This window comes from Lithobates pipiens, unplaced genomic scaffold (genome assembly GCF_037356315.1).
Source record: "Lithobates pipiens isolate NorthernLeopardFrog02 unplaced genomic scaffold, aLitPip1_a1.2 Scaffold_19, whole genome shotgun sequence".
NCBI classification, from domain to species: Eukaryota; Metazoa; Chordata; class Amphibia; order Anura; family Ranidae; genus Lithobates; species Lithobates pipiens.
In genome coordinates this window covers 597,690,657-597,707,374 of record NW_027507764.1, presented here as the reverse complement: position 1 = coordinate 597,707,374, position 16,718 = coordinate 597,690,657, and the positions used below count along the sequence as shown (strand labels likewise).

The 16,718-nt window shown below is 44.0% G+C and overlaps 1 protein-coding gene across 4 annotated transcripts in view; it reads right to left on the bottom strand.

The window, feature by feature from the left end:
* LOC143997854 (uncharacterized) overlaps positions 1-16,718 on the bottom strand; it is a 36,732-nt gene that overhangs the window by 9,544 nt on the left and 10,470 nt on the right. For 2 of the 4 annotated variants that reach the window (XM_077493687.1, XM_077493688.1), the window contains exons 2-7: positions 14,786-14,895; positions 12,501-12,629; positions 11,358-11,492; positions 11,146-11,269; positions 10,934-11,031; positions 10,703-10,844 (exon numbers count right to left, since the gene is read on the bottom strand). In XM_077493687.1, the coding sequence (XP_077349813.1) occupies positions 10,703-10,844; positions 10,934-11,031; positions 11,146-11,269; positions 11,358-11,492; positions 12,501-12,593 (592 nt within the window). In that variant the 5' untranslated portion in view covers positions 12,594-12,629; positions 14,786-14,895. Of the gene's footprint in view, positions 1-10,702; positions 10,845-10,933; positions 11,032-11,145; positions 11,270-11,357; positions 11,493-12,500; positions 12,630-14,785; positions 14,896-16,718 lie in introns of those variants that run through there. The other 2 variants (XM_077493689.1, XM_077493690.1) reach the window with 2 other exon arrangements.

Below are 16,718 nucleotides of genomic sequence, written 5' to 3'. Positions count from 1 at the left end.
GTAATAAGATATGTATGCCTGCATATTTATAATACATGGTGTGTATTTTATTTTTTAGGTGATGTGCAGGTTGTGGAAAACAAATCTCATCATTTCACCAGTGACAGTGCCGAAAGGCTAATCCAAGAGATAATGTGGTGTAGTCAGGATTTAGACTTGATAAAACAAAAAACTCTGGAGATTGAACAAAAACTTAAGAACATGAGTGATGTTCTCTGAAGAATTTAATTTCCCAAAAAACTGGCACCATTTTTGTTTTAATTTAAAAATTTTGTAAACATTTTATGAGCCAAATTTTGAATATGCACACAGTGTGTCAACATGTGCTATCTGCCATCGGGGATATGAATGTACGTGTTTTGTGGCTGCAATCCCTTCCTCAAAACTCAAGTAGGTGAGAGGAAGTGGTTGCACCCCCAAAAATACGTCCATTGATCCCCCATGATGGGATATAGCACATGTTTACATTATGCATAGGATCAGGATGGAAATCCCCAGTTTCACTCCCAATTTGTGTGCATCTTCAAAATTTGGCTTTCACAGGGGTGACTTCAACCCATCTGATGAAGGCAATATCAACTCATTTTGGACAATATTTAACCACTTTCAGACCGGACCAATTTGCTGGTCAAAGACCAGACCCCTTTTTGCGATTCAGCGTTGCGTCGCTTTAACTGACAATTGCGCCGTAGTGCAACGCGGCTCCCAAACAAAATTGACGTCCTTTTTTTCCCACAAATAGAGCTTTCTTTTGGTGTTATTTGATCACCTCTGCGGTTTTTATTTTTTGCACAATAAACAAAAATAGAGAGACGATTTTGAAAAAAAACGCATTATTTTTTACTTTTTGTTATAATAAATATCCCCCAAAAATATATAAAAAAACATTTTTTCCCTCAGTTTAGGCCGATACGTATTCTTCTACATATTTTTGGTAAAAAAAATCGCAATAAGCGATTATTGATTGGTTTGCGCAAAAGTTATAGCTTTTACAAAATAGGGATAGTTTTATAGCATTTTTATTAATAATTTTTTATTATTTTTTTTACTAGTAATGGCGGCGATCAGCGATTTTTATTGTGACTGCGACATTGTGGCGGACACATCGGACATTTTTGACACATTTTTGGGACCATTGTCATTTATACAGCAATCACTGCTATATAAATGCAGTGATTCCTGTGTAAATGACACTGGCAGTGAAGGGGTTAACCAGTGGGTGGCAGTGTAGGGGTTAAGTTTTCCTAGGGGCGTGTTACTAACTGTGGGGGGGTTGGGCTTTCATTTAGTGAACACTGATCTTTGCTCCAATCACATGGAGCAGAGATCAGCGTCACTAGTTGCTAGGCAGAATGGAGAAATGCTGTTTACATCGGCATTTCTTCATTTGGCCGCTCCGTGAGACGATCGCGGGGATGCCTGCGGCGATCGAGTCCGCGGGTCCCGCGACCGGACTCACGGAGGTCCCGACCAGCGCGGGAGCGTGCCGCCGGCGGGGCGCTCCCGATGGCAGGGGCCGGCAAATTTAAAGGGACGTAAATGTACGCCCATTTGCCTGCCCGTGCCATTCTGTCGACGTACATCGGCGTGAGCTGGTCGGCAAATGGTTAATAATCGAAAAACCACTTGCCACTACAAGTGCACTAGGAGACAGCAAAAAGAAACACAAGCATTAAAACAAAATCAAGATTTTAGCTGATTAAATATAAAATGTATTCCAAATGTGCTGGCAAAGCAATGGCCCCCCTACCCGAAAAATAGTCCAAATAATTTTGACGCACTTCACGAGGTGCTTTGGGGGGGGGGGGCAAGCCAGGACGGGCCGCTATTGCTGAAGTCCAGCCTCAGGCACAACTGAGACAACATAATTCGGATTATTTTGTTTTAAAAAGTTCTGCGGGATGCAGCAAGATAAGACAATGGTATTAAGTTTGTACGTTTGAAACAGGCGGAACCAGCTGGCCAGGATCCCAAACGTGTTCTCCACGACTCTTCTGGCTCCGGTCAGCCGGTAATTAAAAACCCTCTTCTCCAGGGTGAGGGTCCTCTGGTGGAATGGCCTCATGACGTGGCCACACAGACCCAATGCCTCATCTGCGACTTAACACAAATGGGAATCCTTCCACGTTCTCCTCCAGGGGGGTGGCAATCCCAAGCCACCACTCTCGAGACGTTGGTAGAACTCGGTCTGGGCAAATACTCCTCCATCTGACCATTCCTCCCCACGTCCACATACAAAAACCTGTATGTCGCTGACACCACCGCCATAAACAGAATACAATGATACCCACTCATAGTTAAAATAGTATGACCCCCGAATGTGGTGGTGGGACGATGTGGACACGCTTCCCATCTATTGCCCCACCGCAGTTAGGAAAATCCCACCGCTGGGCAAATTGGGAAGCCACAGTCTGCCATTCCTGTGGTGTTGAAGGAAACTGTGGCGACAAACAAGAAAAATCTAATTAGTAATTTTGCACATAAAAATTGCAAGCAGATTAGACACAAACATTGTTGGAAAACATCAGTATAACATTTTTTGGAAGGAGTATTTAAAGGCTAAAATATAAGTCCCACTTATCAGATTCCCCCCCCCCCGATGGCCCCTTGGAAATATTTTAGGTGGAGCGGGGTATGTTTTGGACAGGTAACCCTCTCCACTAAGTAATGAAGTAACAAAGTAAAGTGCGTTACTTTAGCCAGCCACTCTTTAATTACACTATTGGCAGCCCATTGGACAGGTAACAAGTGGCATAATAAAAAAAAAAATGGAAGCTCATTTTTAGATTCTGCAATTACCTATCAAGATAATAATAGGAGAACAAAAATTTAAATGGTACCATTTGGAAGTATTCAGGCAGGCCCTTGCACTACATGCTTTGGTGAATTCATCCATAAATCTGACCACAAAAGAGGTAGGTATAGTGTGTATTGGGTTTGGCAAAGTCAGTAGATAGAGGATTGGTATCAGCTGACTTACCGGTCAGCGGGAGGGGGGGTTCCAAATTATTTTTTTGGCACTCTGCATGAATTTAACGACAACAATAAAATTTGAACACGTTTTAGTGGGTGTTTAGAGTAAGCACTACAATGGAACTGACAATATACATTGTTAAGTGACTAGGCTATAGGTGTATATGGGCCCAGGATAGCATGCTGGGGAGGTTAGTGAAGGCAAATATGCATGAAGGACAAAAAAAAAGGAGCATTAAAAAAAATCCAAAATGCATGAGGACAAAGAGGAAATTCAAAGCATATTCCAATCATGGTAATTAGGGAATGAGGAAAGAAATACAATACATTAGCAAACATTAAATACATATAATGTGATGTTAAAGGACAAAAAACTTACCCTAATATAGTCCTTCTGCAGGACCTGAATTATGGCAGAACAGGTCTCTGGAATAATGATCCCCAGAGCCTGGGGGGAGATGCCTGTGGAGAACTTGAGGTCCTGCAGGCTTCTCCCAGTCGCCAAGTACCGCAACATGGCGATGAGCCTCTGCTCCGGAGTGATGGCTTGCCGCATGCAGGTATCCTGCCTGTTGATATAAGGGAACAGCAAAGCCAACAGATGGTGAAAAACGGGGTCCATCATCCTGAGATAATTCCTGAAATCATCAGGATTATTCTCCTGGATCTCCCGCAGCAAAGGCATGTGAGAGTATTGGTCAAGATGGAGCAACCAATTCTTCGTCCATGAACTCCTCCTCACCCTGTTCATGGACCGGGCTTGTGTCAAAGCTAGAAGCCCAACACCAAGCCCCTGCACAGCACGAACTCTACGACGAGTACGTACACGCAACATGGCTTCAAAAAGGTCAGCTGGTCAGAACGGACTAAACAGAAAGCACTGATAAACAGCAAGGCAAGAACGCACTGAAAATCAAATGCGAACCGACTACACGCACTGAAAAGCAGATACGAACCCACAAGCACAAAACTGAAGAGCAGCAACGATCTGAAAAGCACGAATCGTCTCTCACCAAACTTCTACTAACACAAGACAAACACAAGATTAGCAGAAGGAGCCCAAAGGGTGATGCACTGGCTATTGAACTTGACTTTTATAGTCCCGTTGTACGTAACCGTGTTCTTGGCGGTCGGAATTTGGCGTGACCGTGTGTAGGCAAGACAGCTTGAGCGGAATTCCGTCGGGGAAACCGTCAGAGCTTTTTCCGATCATAATTCCGACCATGTGTACGCGGCATTTCTGTTTAAGGTTCCAAAGTATGAGATTGTTATCACATTATTATCACCATGTAAAAGTCTGTGCTCCAATCAAATCATCAGATATAAAATGTGCAGCTGGTAGAAAATGGGTGTAACAAAAAGAGAATACATTTTATTTCCTGGAGCTAATCATGTCAGACTACGAATGGGCCGGCTCCATCCCTCTGATCCGCACAGGACAACCCCCTGCCTAAATAAAAGGAGGGCCTCCCTATACCCCCATGCTCCATTTTTTGTCCTCGCTCCGGGGACAGCTCTCTTGCTACTAAGAATAAGTGAAAATCCCTACCACTCCTACCTGGTTTGACCTCTCCAGGTGGAAGGTTCCTGGACAGAGGTAAATCTTCTCCTGCAGAAGTGCCCTGGTACCCGGGGCAGATATATGCAGCCTAAATGGTGCTTCTGACAACCCGTGGTGAATGGTGGCATGGCTTTTCCCCCCCCCCAATTCTCCTCTCCTTGCTGGGCGTTGGCGGGATTCTGGGACCAGGGGAGAGTCGTTCCCTGGGTCTGTTCCCAGCCCTGCCCTGTTTCAATATGGCGGCGGTGACACTTCCTGGCAGAGGTGTCCTCACTTCCAGGAGGGCGGAGTGCCAAACGCTGCCTAGTGTAGGTTACGCCCTGGTAGTGGGAGTTTCCACTCAAATAGGAGGAAGGTCAGCTATCCATAGGGGACATGCTGTATATGCAGCCAACCACAGGTAAGTGCGTTTCTTGCCAGCCGCCACGTGGTTGCTCTGCCTATAAGAAGGGGGGTGGTGGGGATGAATAGCCATGCTGACCCCTGCTTATGTTAGCATATAAGTTTACAATGAGTTCTCCAAGACCTGAAGGTGAGTTGCGAAGATCGGACTCCTCCAGGTAGGGGGAAGTCTTGATGGCGATTGCACGCCTTTTGTTTATCTTGCAGAAAAGAGTGCTAAGGCCTATTTTTTTTCCTATCACCTGCAGGGGAAAGGAGCATAAGGGAGAAAAACAAATCAAAGTCCAGGCGTTCATCGCCAAAAACTTCTGGTCACCATTCTTCCTCTCTGCGAGAAACTGGCCATGGTTCAGCAAGCTGCAGAAGGGTGCGCTCTCAGTCTCCCATTCATCATCCTTCAGGATCTGCTAGGCGTTCTTCCCCAAAGTCAGCTGCAGGGGTCTGCTGGTAATGCGGTTTGCCCGCCATTGCGTCAAAAATTGGTGTGTGAAGATTGTTTTAAAGAAGCAGCACAAGACAGAGTGGCAGGAGTCTCAGCAGGTGCAGGAGTACATCCGCCGGGCCGTGGCAGAGGGTCTCGGGAAAGCCATCTTCAAAGGGGACTTGGTCTGAGACCCAGGATGTGTCACCACCACCAGAACGTGACTGGGGGGGGGGCAGAGTCATCTCCAGAAGAGGAGGATCAGGAGAAGTCAAATGCCTTCAATTTTCCTCTGGTACCCGCTTTTGTCACGGCTGTGAAGCAGGCGGTCGCCTGGGAGGAGGAGCCATCTCATCCTCCACAGAAGATAAGGAAGTATTTTTCCTGATTTAACCACTTGGTGCCCACACTACGTCTACTGACGTCATGGGCTTTCAGTGGTTATATCTGAATGATACCTGAGGCCACAGACATCATTCAGATATCGGCGTTTTCAGCCGGCGATTCCCTGCACCATAAGAGCGATCATAGCGGCTGTTCCGCCGCTTGATTGTTCTTACGGGCGACGGGAGGGGACGCCCCCCCCTCCCGCCGCCCTCCGGTGCTTCTACTGACTCATCGGTGAGTCGGTCACAGGATCTGCCGGCCCCAACAAGTTACCATAGAGATTTCCGGCGAACTAGATGGTCCCCGGAGTCTCTATGATCGTTCGGAGGCCGGGCGTGATGTTATGACGTCACGCCCGGCTTCTGTATTCAAATTAATGGCGCCGATCTGGTTAGGAAGCCAGGATCGTTTTTTTTATTTTTTTATCTTCCCAGCCTAGAGGTGAGATGTGGGGTCTTATTGACCCCCCCCCCCATATCTCACTGTAAATATGTCCGATCGTGCCATATTCCTATTACAAGGGATGTTTACATTCCTTGTAATAGGAATAAAACTCATCAATTTTTTTTTTTTAAGTGTAAAACTAAAAAAAAAAAAAAAAAAATTAACAATTAAAAAAAAAAAAAAAATGTAAAGCACCCCTGTCCCCATGTGCTCGCACACAGAAGCGAAAGCATACGCAAGTCCCGCCCACATATGAAAATGGTGTTAAAACCACACATGTGAGGTATCGCCGCGAGCGTTAGAGCGAGAGCAATAATTCTAGCCCTAGACCTCCTCTGTAACCCAAAACATGCAACCAGTAAAAAAATTTAAAGCGTCGCCTATGGGGATTTTTAAATACCAAAGTTTGGCGCCATTCCACGAGCGCGTGCAATTTTGAAGCGTGACATGTTGGGTATCTATTCGGCGTATCTTCATCTATCACATTATGCAAAAAAATTGGGCTAACTTTACTTTTTTTTGTTTTTTTTAAAGCATGAAACAGTTATTTTTCTGAAAAAAACGCGTTCGAAAAATTGCTGCACAAATACCGTGCAACGAGCGCCATTGTATTCTCTAGGGGTCTTTGCTAAAAAAACATATATAATGTTTGTGGGGTTCCATGTAATTTTCTAGCAAAAAAGTTTGGAATTTTACATGTAGGAGAGAAATGTCAGAATTGGCCTGGGTGCGAAGTGGTTAAAGAAGGTGTTGCCTAATTTTCCTGTTATGCGTGAGATCCAGGTAGGGTCGCCACCTTTTCTTCAAGCCAAACCTGAACACTTTAGCGGCACAGGGCACATTTTTTTCGTAGTATACACTATAGGATTATAAAAGACCTGAGACACCTTTGGGTGCCCCAAGGAGAGTGGTAATGCAGTGCACTGAAGCAAACAGTGTGGGTGTGGCCAAAATGCTCTTACTAACATCATGCCCTCCCAGTGATGCCAAACCTACCCTCAGAGAGCGGGTCGCAGATCCCGAATGGTAACAGATTTTTGTGTTACTATCTAAGCTACTTGGGGAGCCACAGCCCAGTCTAAATAATGTGTCCGGGTTTCAGGCAGACTGAAACCCGGACACAGGATTCCAAGCCTGAACTGTCCGGGTGAATCCTGGACAGGTGGCAACCCTAGATCCAGGAGTTGATGGAGGAGTGGCCAAAACCAGACAACACAAGTCTCCAGAACAGGATTGCAAAACTCGACGCGTTCCGCTCGGAGGACTCGGACATAACATTTTGTTAAATGTGAAAATCAGAGGTCTTCTGTCACATTAGAATCCATGTGAGGTCAGCAGGTTTGCTGCGGCTTCTAAAATGTAACATCTAAACAGTCCGTCGGATTTAGAAATACTGTATTTAAGCAGATAAGCTCCGTTTTGTGTTGAAAATAATCTGTGAAATCAAAAACTCCGGTGGCTGTAACAAGATTTGTCTTGTCTTTTTTTTTTTTTTTGCTGATCCGAAAAATGATCCGATCCGTAACTCTGATCCGAGGAATGATCCGATCCGTGAGTTTTTTGATCCGTGGCATCCCTATGAGACACTATCCGACGGGGGGACCTTTCACAACCGCTCACCGGCACACATTTATCTGTGTAAAGAGAAGAGGATTAACTCTTTGTGAGAAGACCGGGCACAGATGCCATGACATCCTCTACTCTACCAGGTAGAAGTCTTCATTAAAAAAAAAAAAAGAAAGAAAAATTGGGGTCTACATCCACTTTAAGCAGGGGGTTGTCTTGTGGGGGTCAGAGCGGTGGAGCTAACCCATTCGCAGGCTGACATGATGAGCTTCCAGGAAAGGAAAATTACGGTAAGAATGGAAACAATTTTCCATAGTTTATAGGGGAGAGAGCAGAAGTCAGGAGTATGTAATGTACACCATAGAGTATATAGTGCAGGGGTCAGGAGTATGTAATGTACACCATAGAGTATATAGTGCAGGGGTCAGGAGTATGTAATGTACACCATAGAGTATATACAGTATCTCACAGAAGTAAGTACACCCCTCAAATTTTTGTACATTTTTTCTTCTCTCTTTTCATGTGACAACACTGAAGAAATGACACTTGTCTACAATGTAAAGTAGTGAGTGTACAGCTTGTATAACAGTGTAAATTTCCTGTCCCCTCAAAATAACTCAACACACAGCCATTAATGTCTAAACCGCTGGCAACAAAAGTCAGCACACCCCTAAGTGAAAATCTCCAAATTGGGCCCAAAGTGTCAATATTTTGTGTGGCCGCCATTATTTTCCAGCACTGCCTTCACCCTCTTGGGCTTGGAGGTCAGCAGAGCTTCACAGGTCATCACTGGAGTCCTCTTCCCCTCCCCCATGATGACATCACGGAGCTGGTGGATGTTGGAGACCTTTCCCTCCCCCATGATGACATCACAGTGCTGGTGGATGTTGGAGACCTTCCCCTCCTCCACCTTCCGTCTGAGGATGTCCCACAGATGACCAATAGGGTTTAGGTCTGGAGACATGCTTGGCCAGTCCATCCTCTTTACCCTCAGCTTCTTTAGCAAGGCAGTGGTGGTGTTGGAGGTGTTTGGGGCGGTTATCATGTTGGAATACTGCCCTGCGGTCCAGTCTCTGAAGGGAGGGGATCATGCTCTGCTTCAGTATGTCACAGTACATGTTGGCATTCATGGTCCCCTCAATGATCTGTAGTCCCCCAGTGCCGGCAGCACTCATGCAGCCCCAGACCATGACACCCCCACCACCATGCCTGACTGTAGACAAGACACACTTGTCTTTGTCCTCCTCACCTGGTTGCCCCCACACACGCTTCTCACCATCTGACACCAAATACGTTTATCTTGGTCTCATCAGACCACAGGACATGGTTCCAGTAATCCATCTCCTTAGTCTGCTTGTCTTCAGCAATCTGTTTGTGGTCTTTCTTGTGCATCATCTTTAGAAGAGGCTTCCTTCTGGGATGACAGCCATGCAGACCAATTTGATGCAGTGTGCGGCGTATGGTCTGAGCACTGACAGGCTGACCCCCCCTACCCCTACAACCTCTGCAGCAATGCTGGCAGCACTCATACGTCTATTTCCCAAAGACAACCTCTGGATATAATGCTGATCACATGACCTCAACTTCTTTGGTGGACCATGGCGAGGCCTGTTCTGAGGGGAACCTGTCCTGTTATACCGCTGTATGGTCTTGGCCACCGTGCTGCAGCTCAGTTTCAGGGTCTTGGCAATCTTCTTATAGCCTAGGCCAGTGTTTCTCAACTCCAGTCCTCAAGGCGCCCCAAGAGGTCATGTTTTTAGGATTTCCCTCATATGAAACAGCTGTGGTAATTACTAAGGCAGTGAAACTGATCAAATCACCTGTGCAAAATAATGGGAAGCCTGAAAACATGACTTGTTGAGGCACCTTGAGGACTGGAATTGAAAAACCCTGGCCTAGGCCACCTTTATGTAGAGCAACAATTCTTATCTTCAGATCCTCAGAGAGTTCTTTGCCATGAGGTGCCATGTTGTACTTCCAGTGACCAGTATGAGAGAGTGAGAGCGATAACACCAAATTTAACACACCTGCTCCCCATTCACACCCGAGACCTTGTAACACTAACTAGTCACATGACACGGAGAGGGAAAATGGCTAATTGGGTCCAATTTGGACATTTTCACTTAGGGGTGTACTGACTTTTGTTGCCATCGGTTTAGACATTAGTGGCTGTGTGTTGAGTTGTTTTAAAGGGGACAGGAAATTTACACTGTTATACAAGCTGTACACTCACTACTTTACATTGTAGACAAGTGTCATTTCTTCAGTGTTGTCACATGAAAAGAGAGAAGAAAAGATTTACACAAATGTGACTGAGGGGTGTACTTACTTTTGTGAGATACTGTAGTGCAGGGGTCAGAAGTATGTAATGGACAAAAGAGAGTATATAATGCAGGGGTCAGGAGTATGTGATGTACAATATAGAGTATATAGTCCAGGGGTCAGGAGTATGTAATGTACAATATAAATTATACAGTATAAGGGTCCTTTCACGGCTGCATGTCCGCTTTCATGGACTCCACTTGCTCAGCAGGGATCACACTTTTAATCTACGCTGAGTAGTCCTCACTGTGGGGAGATGGACCTGTCAGATCTACGCTCTCCTCTATGGGGGGATCGGATAAAAATGGATCCACCTGTCCGTTTTCATCCAATCTGATCCACCGGACGGTTGCAAAATAGGGTTTCCATCCGTCTGGATTTAGCGGATCGGATGTCAGCAGACATGTCACCGCTGACATCCGTCGCTCCATAGAGATGCATGGAGCTTCCGTTCAGGTCCACCTGAAAGACTGACAGACGGACCTGAACAGTCCTTATGTGTGAAAGAGCCCTCAGGGTCAAGACTCATAATATTGGTATTCAGTATATCACCCAGCCCCCGCCCTACTCTGGACCAATCAGTGAGCAGTATGGGTGGAGGGAGGTATTTAGTGTTAATGACCCACCTGTGCTGATCTCTGTAGGAGTGTCCTCCTCTATAAATGTCCCTGTTATTCCATCCTCCTCCATAGACTGCTGATCATCCCTCACATACCTCTCTTCTTCTTCTGATTTCACCTCAGCTTTAGGATCTCTCAGGTTTCCACTCTGAATATATAATAAAAATGACATCAATGGTAACAATGCAGATAATGTACAGATCCTAATGATACTATCAGTGATTGTTCCTCATCTACCTGATGATGGTGGGGGATGGTGTGACCTTCCTGTGTGGAATCCCGGGAATACAGAGGATGGGGACATCTCTCTGGTGGGTTCCCATTACTGGATCCATCTGTAGGAAACACACACACTGACTGAATACATTGTTTCTATGTGTTTATCAGATGATGGGGGATGGGTGGAGCCTCCGTACTGCTCTCTCCTTTACAATAAAGTCTCCTCTTACCCGGTGATGTGAGGGGCGGCTGATTGTCCATCATGACGTCCTTGTAGAGATCCTTGTGTCCTTCTAAATACTCCCACTCCTCCATGGAGAAATAGACAGTGACATCCTGACACCTTATAGGAACCTGACACACACAATGATACAGTCACCATCCAGACACATCCCTTGTCTGTTACTGGATAATGTCCCAGAATTCCCAGAATCCTCCTCACCTCTCCTGTCAGCAGCTCCATCATCTTCTTGGTGACTTCTAGAATCTTCTCCATGTTGTGTCTCTCAGGTTTTAGGGAGTCACATGGAGGCACTGTGATGGTCATATGATCACCGGACTTCCCAAGAGGAAATCTCTGTATTGGGGAACCAATAGGAATATCATGTTAGATTCCCAGAATCCTCCTCACCTCTCTGGGGGCAGGTCTGTGTTTTATTAATAGAGATAAGAGTGACATCATGTGACCTCCCAGAATCCTCCTCACCTCTCCGGTCAGGTCTGTGTTTTATTAATAGAGATGAGAGTGATGTCATGTGACCTCCCAGAATCCCTCTCACCTCTCCGGTCAGGTCTGTGTTTTATTAATAGAGATAAGAGTGAGGTCATGTGACCTCCCAGAATCCTCCTCACCTCTCCGGTCAGGTCTGTGTTTTATTAATAGAGATGAGAGTGATGTCATGTGACCTCCCAGAATCCTCCTCACCTCTCCGCTCAGGTCTGTGTTTTATTAATAGAGATGAGAGTGATGTCATGTGACCTCCTCCCAGAATCCTCCTCACCTCTCCGGTCAGGTCTGTGTTTTATTAATAGAGATGATAGTGATGTCATGTGACCTCCCAGAATCCTCCTCACCTCTCCGGTCAGGTCTGTGTGTTATTAATAGAGATAAGAATGATGTCATGTGACCTCCCAGAATCCTCCTCACCTCTCCGGTCAGGTCTGTGCTTTATTAATAGAGATGAGAGTGATGTCATGTGACCTCCCAGAATCCTCCTCACCTCTCCGGTCAGGTCTGTGTTTTATTAATAGAGATGAGAGTGATGTCATGTGACCTCCCAGAATCCTCCTCACCTCTCCGGTCAGGTCTGTGTTTTATTAATAGAGATAAGAGTGATGTCATGTGACCTCCCAGAATCCTCCTCACCTCTCCGGTCAGGTCTGTGTTTTATTAATAGAGATAAGAGTGATGTCATGTGACCTCCCAGAATCCTCCTCACCTCTCCGGTCAGGTCTGTGTTTTATTAATAGAGATGAGAGTGATGTCATGTGACCTCCCAGAATCCTCCTCACCTCTCCGGTCAGGTCTGTGTTTTATTAATAGAGATAAGAGTGATGTCATGTGACCTCCCAGAATCCTCCTCACCTCTCCGGTCAGCAGGTAGATGATCTCCAGGGTGAGGTTTAGTATCTTCTTAGTCATGTGACTCCGGTCCTCCTCCATCCTCATTGATGCCATCAATTGATCTTTACGGGTCTCCTTGTAGACGGATAACTTTGGGAAATTGCAGTAAGAATTAGTTGGATGGTATTGGTCACACAATAAAAGGATGTGGATGTGAGAGGAGGAGGGTGAGGGGAGGAGGATTGGGGGGGTGCTGTATATTGAAGGACTACTACCGCCATGGGAACACATTTCGTTTGAACTGTTTAGTGCTGTCAGGACTATTGGGGTTAAAAATCAATTCCTAAGGCATTTATATCATTTATTTTTCATATATATTTTATGAATAACTCAGAGGCCATGTTGTTCATTTTTTTCCCCTCCCTCTAAAGTTGAAACTAAGTTTACTGTTTTTAGAGAAGAGATTTTCATAAACCATTAATGCATATATATTATTATGATAAGGGTTACAAATATGGAATCCTATGAAAAGTTTAATGCCCTTTACACACGGTTGGACATTCCGACCACAAAATCGGTCTGATTTTTTCCGATGGATTTTGACCGAAACTTGTGTTGCATACACACGGCCGGACAAAGTTGTCAGAAAATCCGATCGTTCGGAACGAGGTGACGTAAATCACGTACGACGGGACTATAAAGAGGCCAGTAGCCGATAGCTTTGGTCTCGTAATTTAATCTGAGCATGCGTGGCACTTTGTCCGTCAGAATTCTCTACAAACGATCGGAAAAAGTCTGATTGGAATTTGTTGTTGGAAAATTATAGATCCACCTCTCAAACTTTTTCTGTCGGAAATTCCGATGGAAAAAGTCCAATAGAGCCCACACACGATCGGATTTTCCAACAACATAATCCGATCTGACTTTTTCCGTCGGAATTTCCGACCGTGTGTACAGGGCATAAGAGTATAGAAATTATACTGATGTAAAATCCTTGTATTTTGAATGACCGAGAGGTTTTTCTGGTGCCATGGCTTAGCTTTCAAGGTATGCGAAAAGTTAAGTTACTGACCTTATCCAAACAGTCTCACAACCGTATTTCTGAGTTTTAGATGCAACGTCTGGAGAGTATGACCAAATTTAGACAGTTCTAAATACCATATTTATCGGAGTATAAGACGCACTTTTTTACCCTGAAAATAGAGGGTAAATCGTGCCTGCATGTTATATGCCGATATCTGTTCTATTAACAACAGGGGGTGGGGATTGGGCATCTGCCCCAGGGTGCCACCTATTGGGAGGGTGTCAGGCTAGCCGCTCTGCCTCTTCTGCCCATGGAACAGCGCTGCCAGTAAGCTCTGGGGGTCAGAGGATATTCCTGCAGTGCCTGCCCTTCATGGTGTAGGGCTCCTCCTCTGTAGCTCGATTCAGATCTTAGCCTCTAAATTACCTTAACGCCGCTCGTTGTGGCAGACCTCCTTCTCCTGCTTCACCTCCTCCTCATGTGTAGCTTTTGATTGGAGGAGGAGAGCGGTCACGTGACCATCAATGAAACAGAGAAAAGCAAACACATGACCGGGTCCACAATAGAGAGCGGCGCTGATGGAGGTAATTTAGAGGTATTTTTTGATTTGCGGTGGGTGGCACGGAATGAGCGGTGTATGGGAAGGGGCCGACGGGCTGTGAAGTTTTCTCAAATTTGGAGTGTGCATGTAGCACTGGGAGTGCAGGGGGATCTTTATAATGAAAGGGGGCTATGTGTTGTACAGGGGGCTATGTGTTGTATAGGGGGTCCGTGTACTATGCAGGGGGGCTGTGTAAAGTTTTTTTTTCCTGAAACTTTCCTCTTAAATTGGGGTGCGTGTTATACGCCAATAAATACGGTATTTAATAGTTTCTGTTAAGTCAATGGTCACTCATTGAATTGGACATGGAAAAAAAATAACATTTAAAACAATATAATTTTTATCCTATACTGCCCCTACTGAAAACTATGTGTAAGGACACTACAATTTCTCTAGAAGTGTTGTACAGGAAATGACATGTGTTTTGATGTCTCTTGTGACGTGTAAGGCATTTCCACACCCACATTCTAGAGGAATATAGAGGGTTACACATGACAGGGAAGGGAGGATGAAAGAATTTTTGGGAGACGGAAAGAATCTTGGAAGGCGAGAGGATGTGGAGATCTTGAGTATGGAAGAATGTAGGAAGGAGGATCAGAGAAGTTCTTTGGACACTCAGTTGATACTGCTAAAAACAAAAGAATCTTAAGCCATGATAAAATATTAATGGTTTTATTTTACCTTTTGGGTAACTGAAGTTGTTTTAGCATATGCTTAACTAAACAAATCAATGTTGGTAGTGTCAGTTTTGGGAGTCATTTGGATTCTGACTGCAGTACAAGTTCTTCTTCCTTTTAAACAAAGAGATAAATATCTTGTTATAGCTCAACAAAACTGACTTCAAAGCATTATGATTGGATTAGTTATAGTATGTGTTGAACCATAGATTAATTCTAAAAGTTAATTCTTTTTTTTATGTTAAACTGAATCTTGGCAAATTATCAAGTTTGTATATGGTTAACAAAATTGTCCATATACTGTAAAAGAAGGTCTATTTGTTTTGAGAAGAATCACAAGTGTTAAAGTCAACACCAAGCCTGTTTACATAATTCTGTAGAGCCATAGAAAGTTATTTACTAAGCTTAAGTTTACTAAGACATAAAATGTTGAAATATGACATTGAGCTTGTGGTAAAATTGTATTATTATCTGTATTAACCATACATATTTTAAAGTATATATTATCTTTTTGTATTATCACCAAATAGATCTGATATTATTTTGCACTGAATTTTAGTTAATGAATATATATATTTTTAGCACATTGTTGTACTCATTGTCTTCAAAATAGCATGGATAAACGAACTTGAATGAATTAGTTGTATTTGTATTTAAAATCTCCCAAAACCACAGATTTTGCATAATTCCATGAATATAATACTGTTTTAATATTTCAGTATAAACCAGTGATGGCGAACCTTGGCACCCCAGATGTTTTGGAACTACATTTCCCATGATGCTCCACTACACTGCAGAGTGCCAGAGCATCATGGGAAATGTAGTTCCAAAACATCTGGGGTGCCAAGGTTCACCATCACTGGTATAAACATTCTAACAGTGTTTTATACATTTTGAGGTCCCTCTTGGCCTGCCCGATCATAAATTCCCTTTTCTCTGTTGGGTTTGTTTGGTTTCTGAACTGGATTTGATTATTAGCAGACAAGGAATGATAAATACGATCTTTCTTTTGACTTGTTTGCTCCCAAGCTGTGCTGTGAGGTCAATGTAGGGCCATCATGATGTCCAGGAAGGGGAGCCCAGTGAGATGGTGAGGTGAAGGCTTCTTTCATTTCGCCACTTATCCACTGGACACTTTAACCCCCTTCCTAACCAGACCAATTTTTAGCGCTCTCACGTTTTGAATGACAATTAGTCATGCAACACTGCACCCATACGAAATGTATGTCTTTTTAAAACACACAAATAGTGCTTTCTTTTGGTGGTATTTGATTACCTCTGGGGTTTTTTTTCTTTTTTTGCGCTATCAATTAAATAAACAAAAATTCTGTAAAAAAAATCAAAAATAACAAAAATTATTTATTTCTGTTATATTTTGCAAATTGGTAATTTTTCTTCATAAATTTTGGCCCAAATTTATACTGCTACATCTCTTTGGTAAAAATAACCCAAATCAGTGTATATTATTTGGTCTTTGTGAAAGTTAGAGCGTCTACAAGCTGTGGTGCCAATCACTGAAAGTTGATCTCACCCGACGTACTCACGGCCAATTTCATTTCTTGAGACCCTAACAAGCCAGGAAAGTCAAATACCCCCCAAATTGCCTCTTTTTGGAAAGTAGACATTCAAAAGGTATTTAGTAAGAGGCATGGCGAAGTTTTTTGAAGTTGTAATTTTTTCCCACAATTCTTTGCAAAATTAAGATTTTTTTTCACAAAATTGTTATATTAACATGTTATTTCTCACACACAGCATTTGCATACTTCTAATTACATCCCAAAATACATTCTGCTGCTCCTCCTGAGTACGGAGATACCATGTGTGAGACTTTTACACAGCCTGTCCACATTCAGAGGCCCAACATGCAGGGAGCACCATCAAGCGTTCTAGGAACATAAAATACACATTTCATTTCTTGACTACCTCTTGTACTTTTG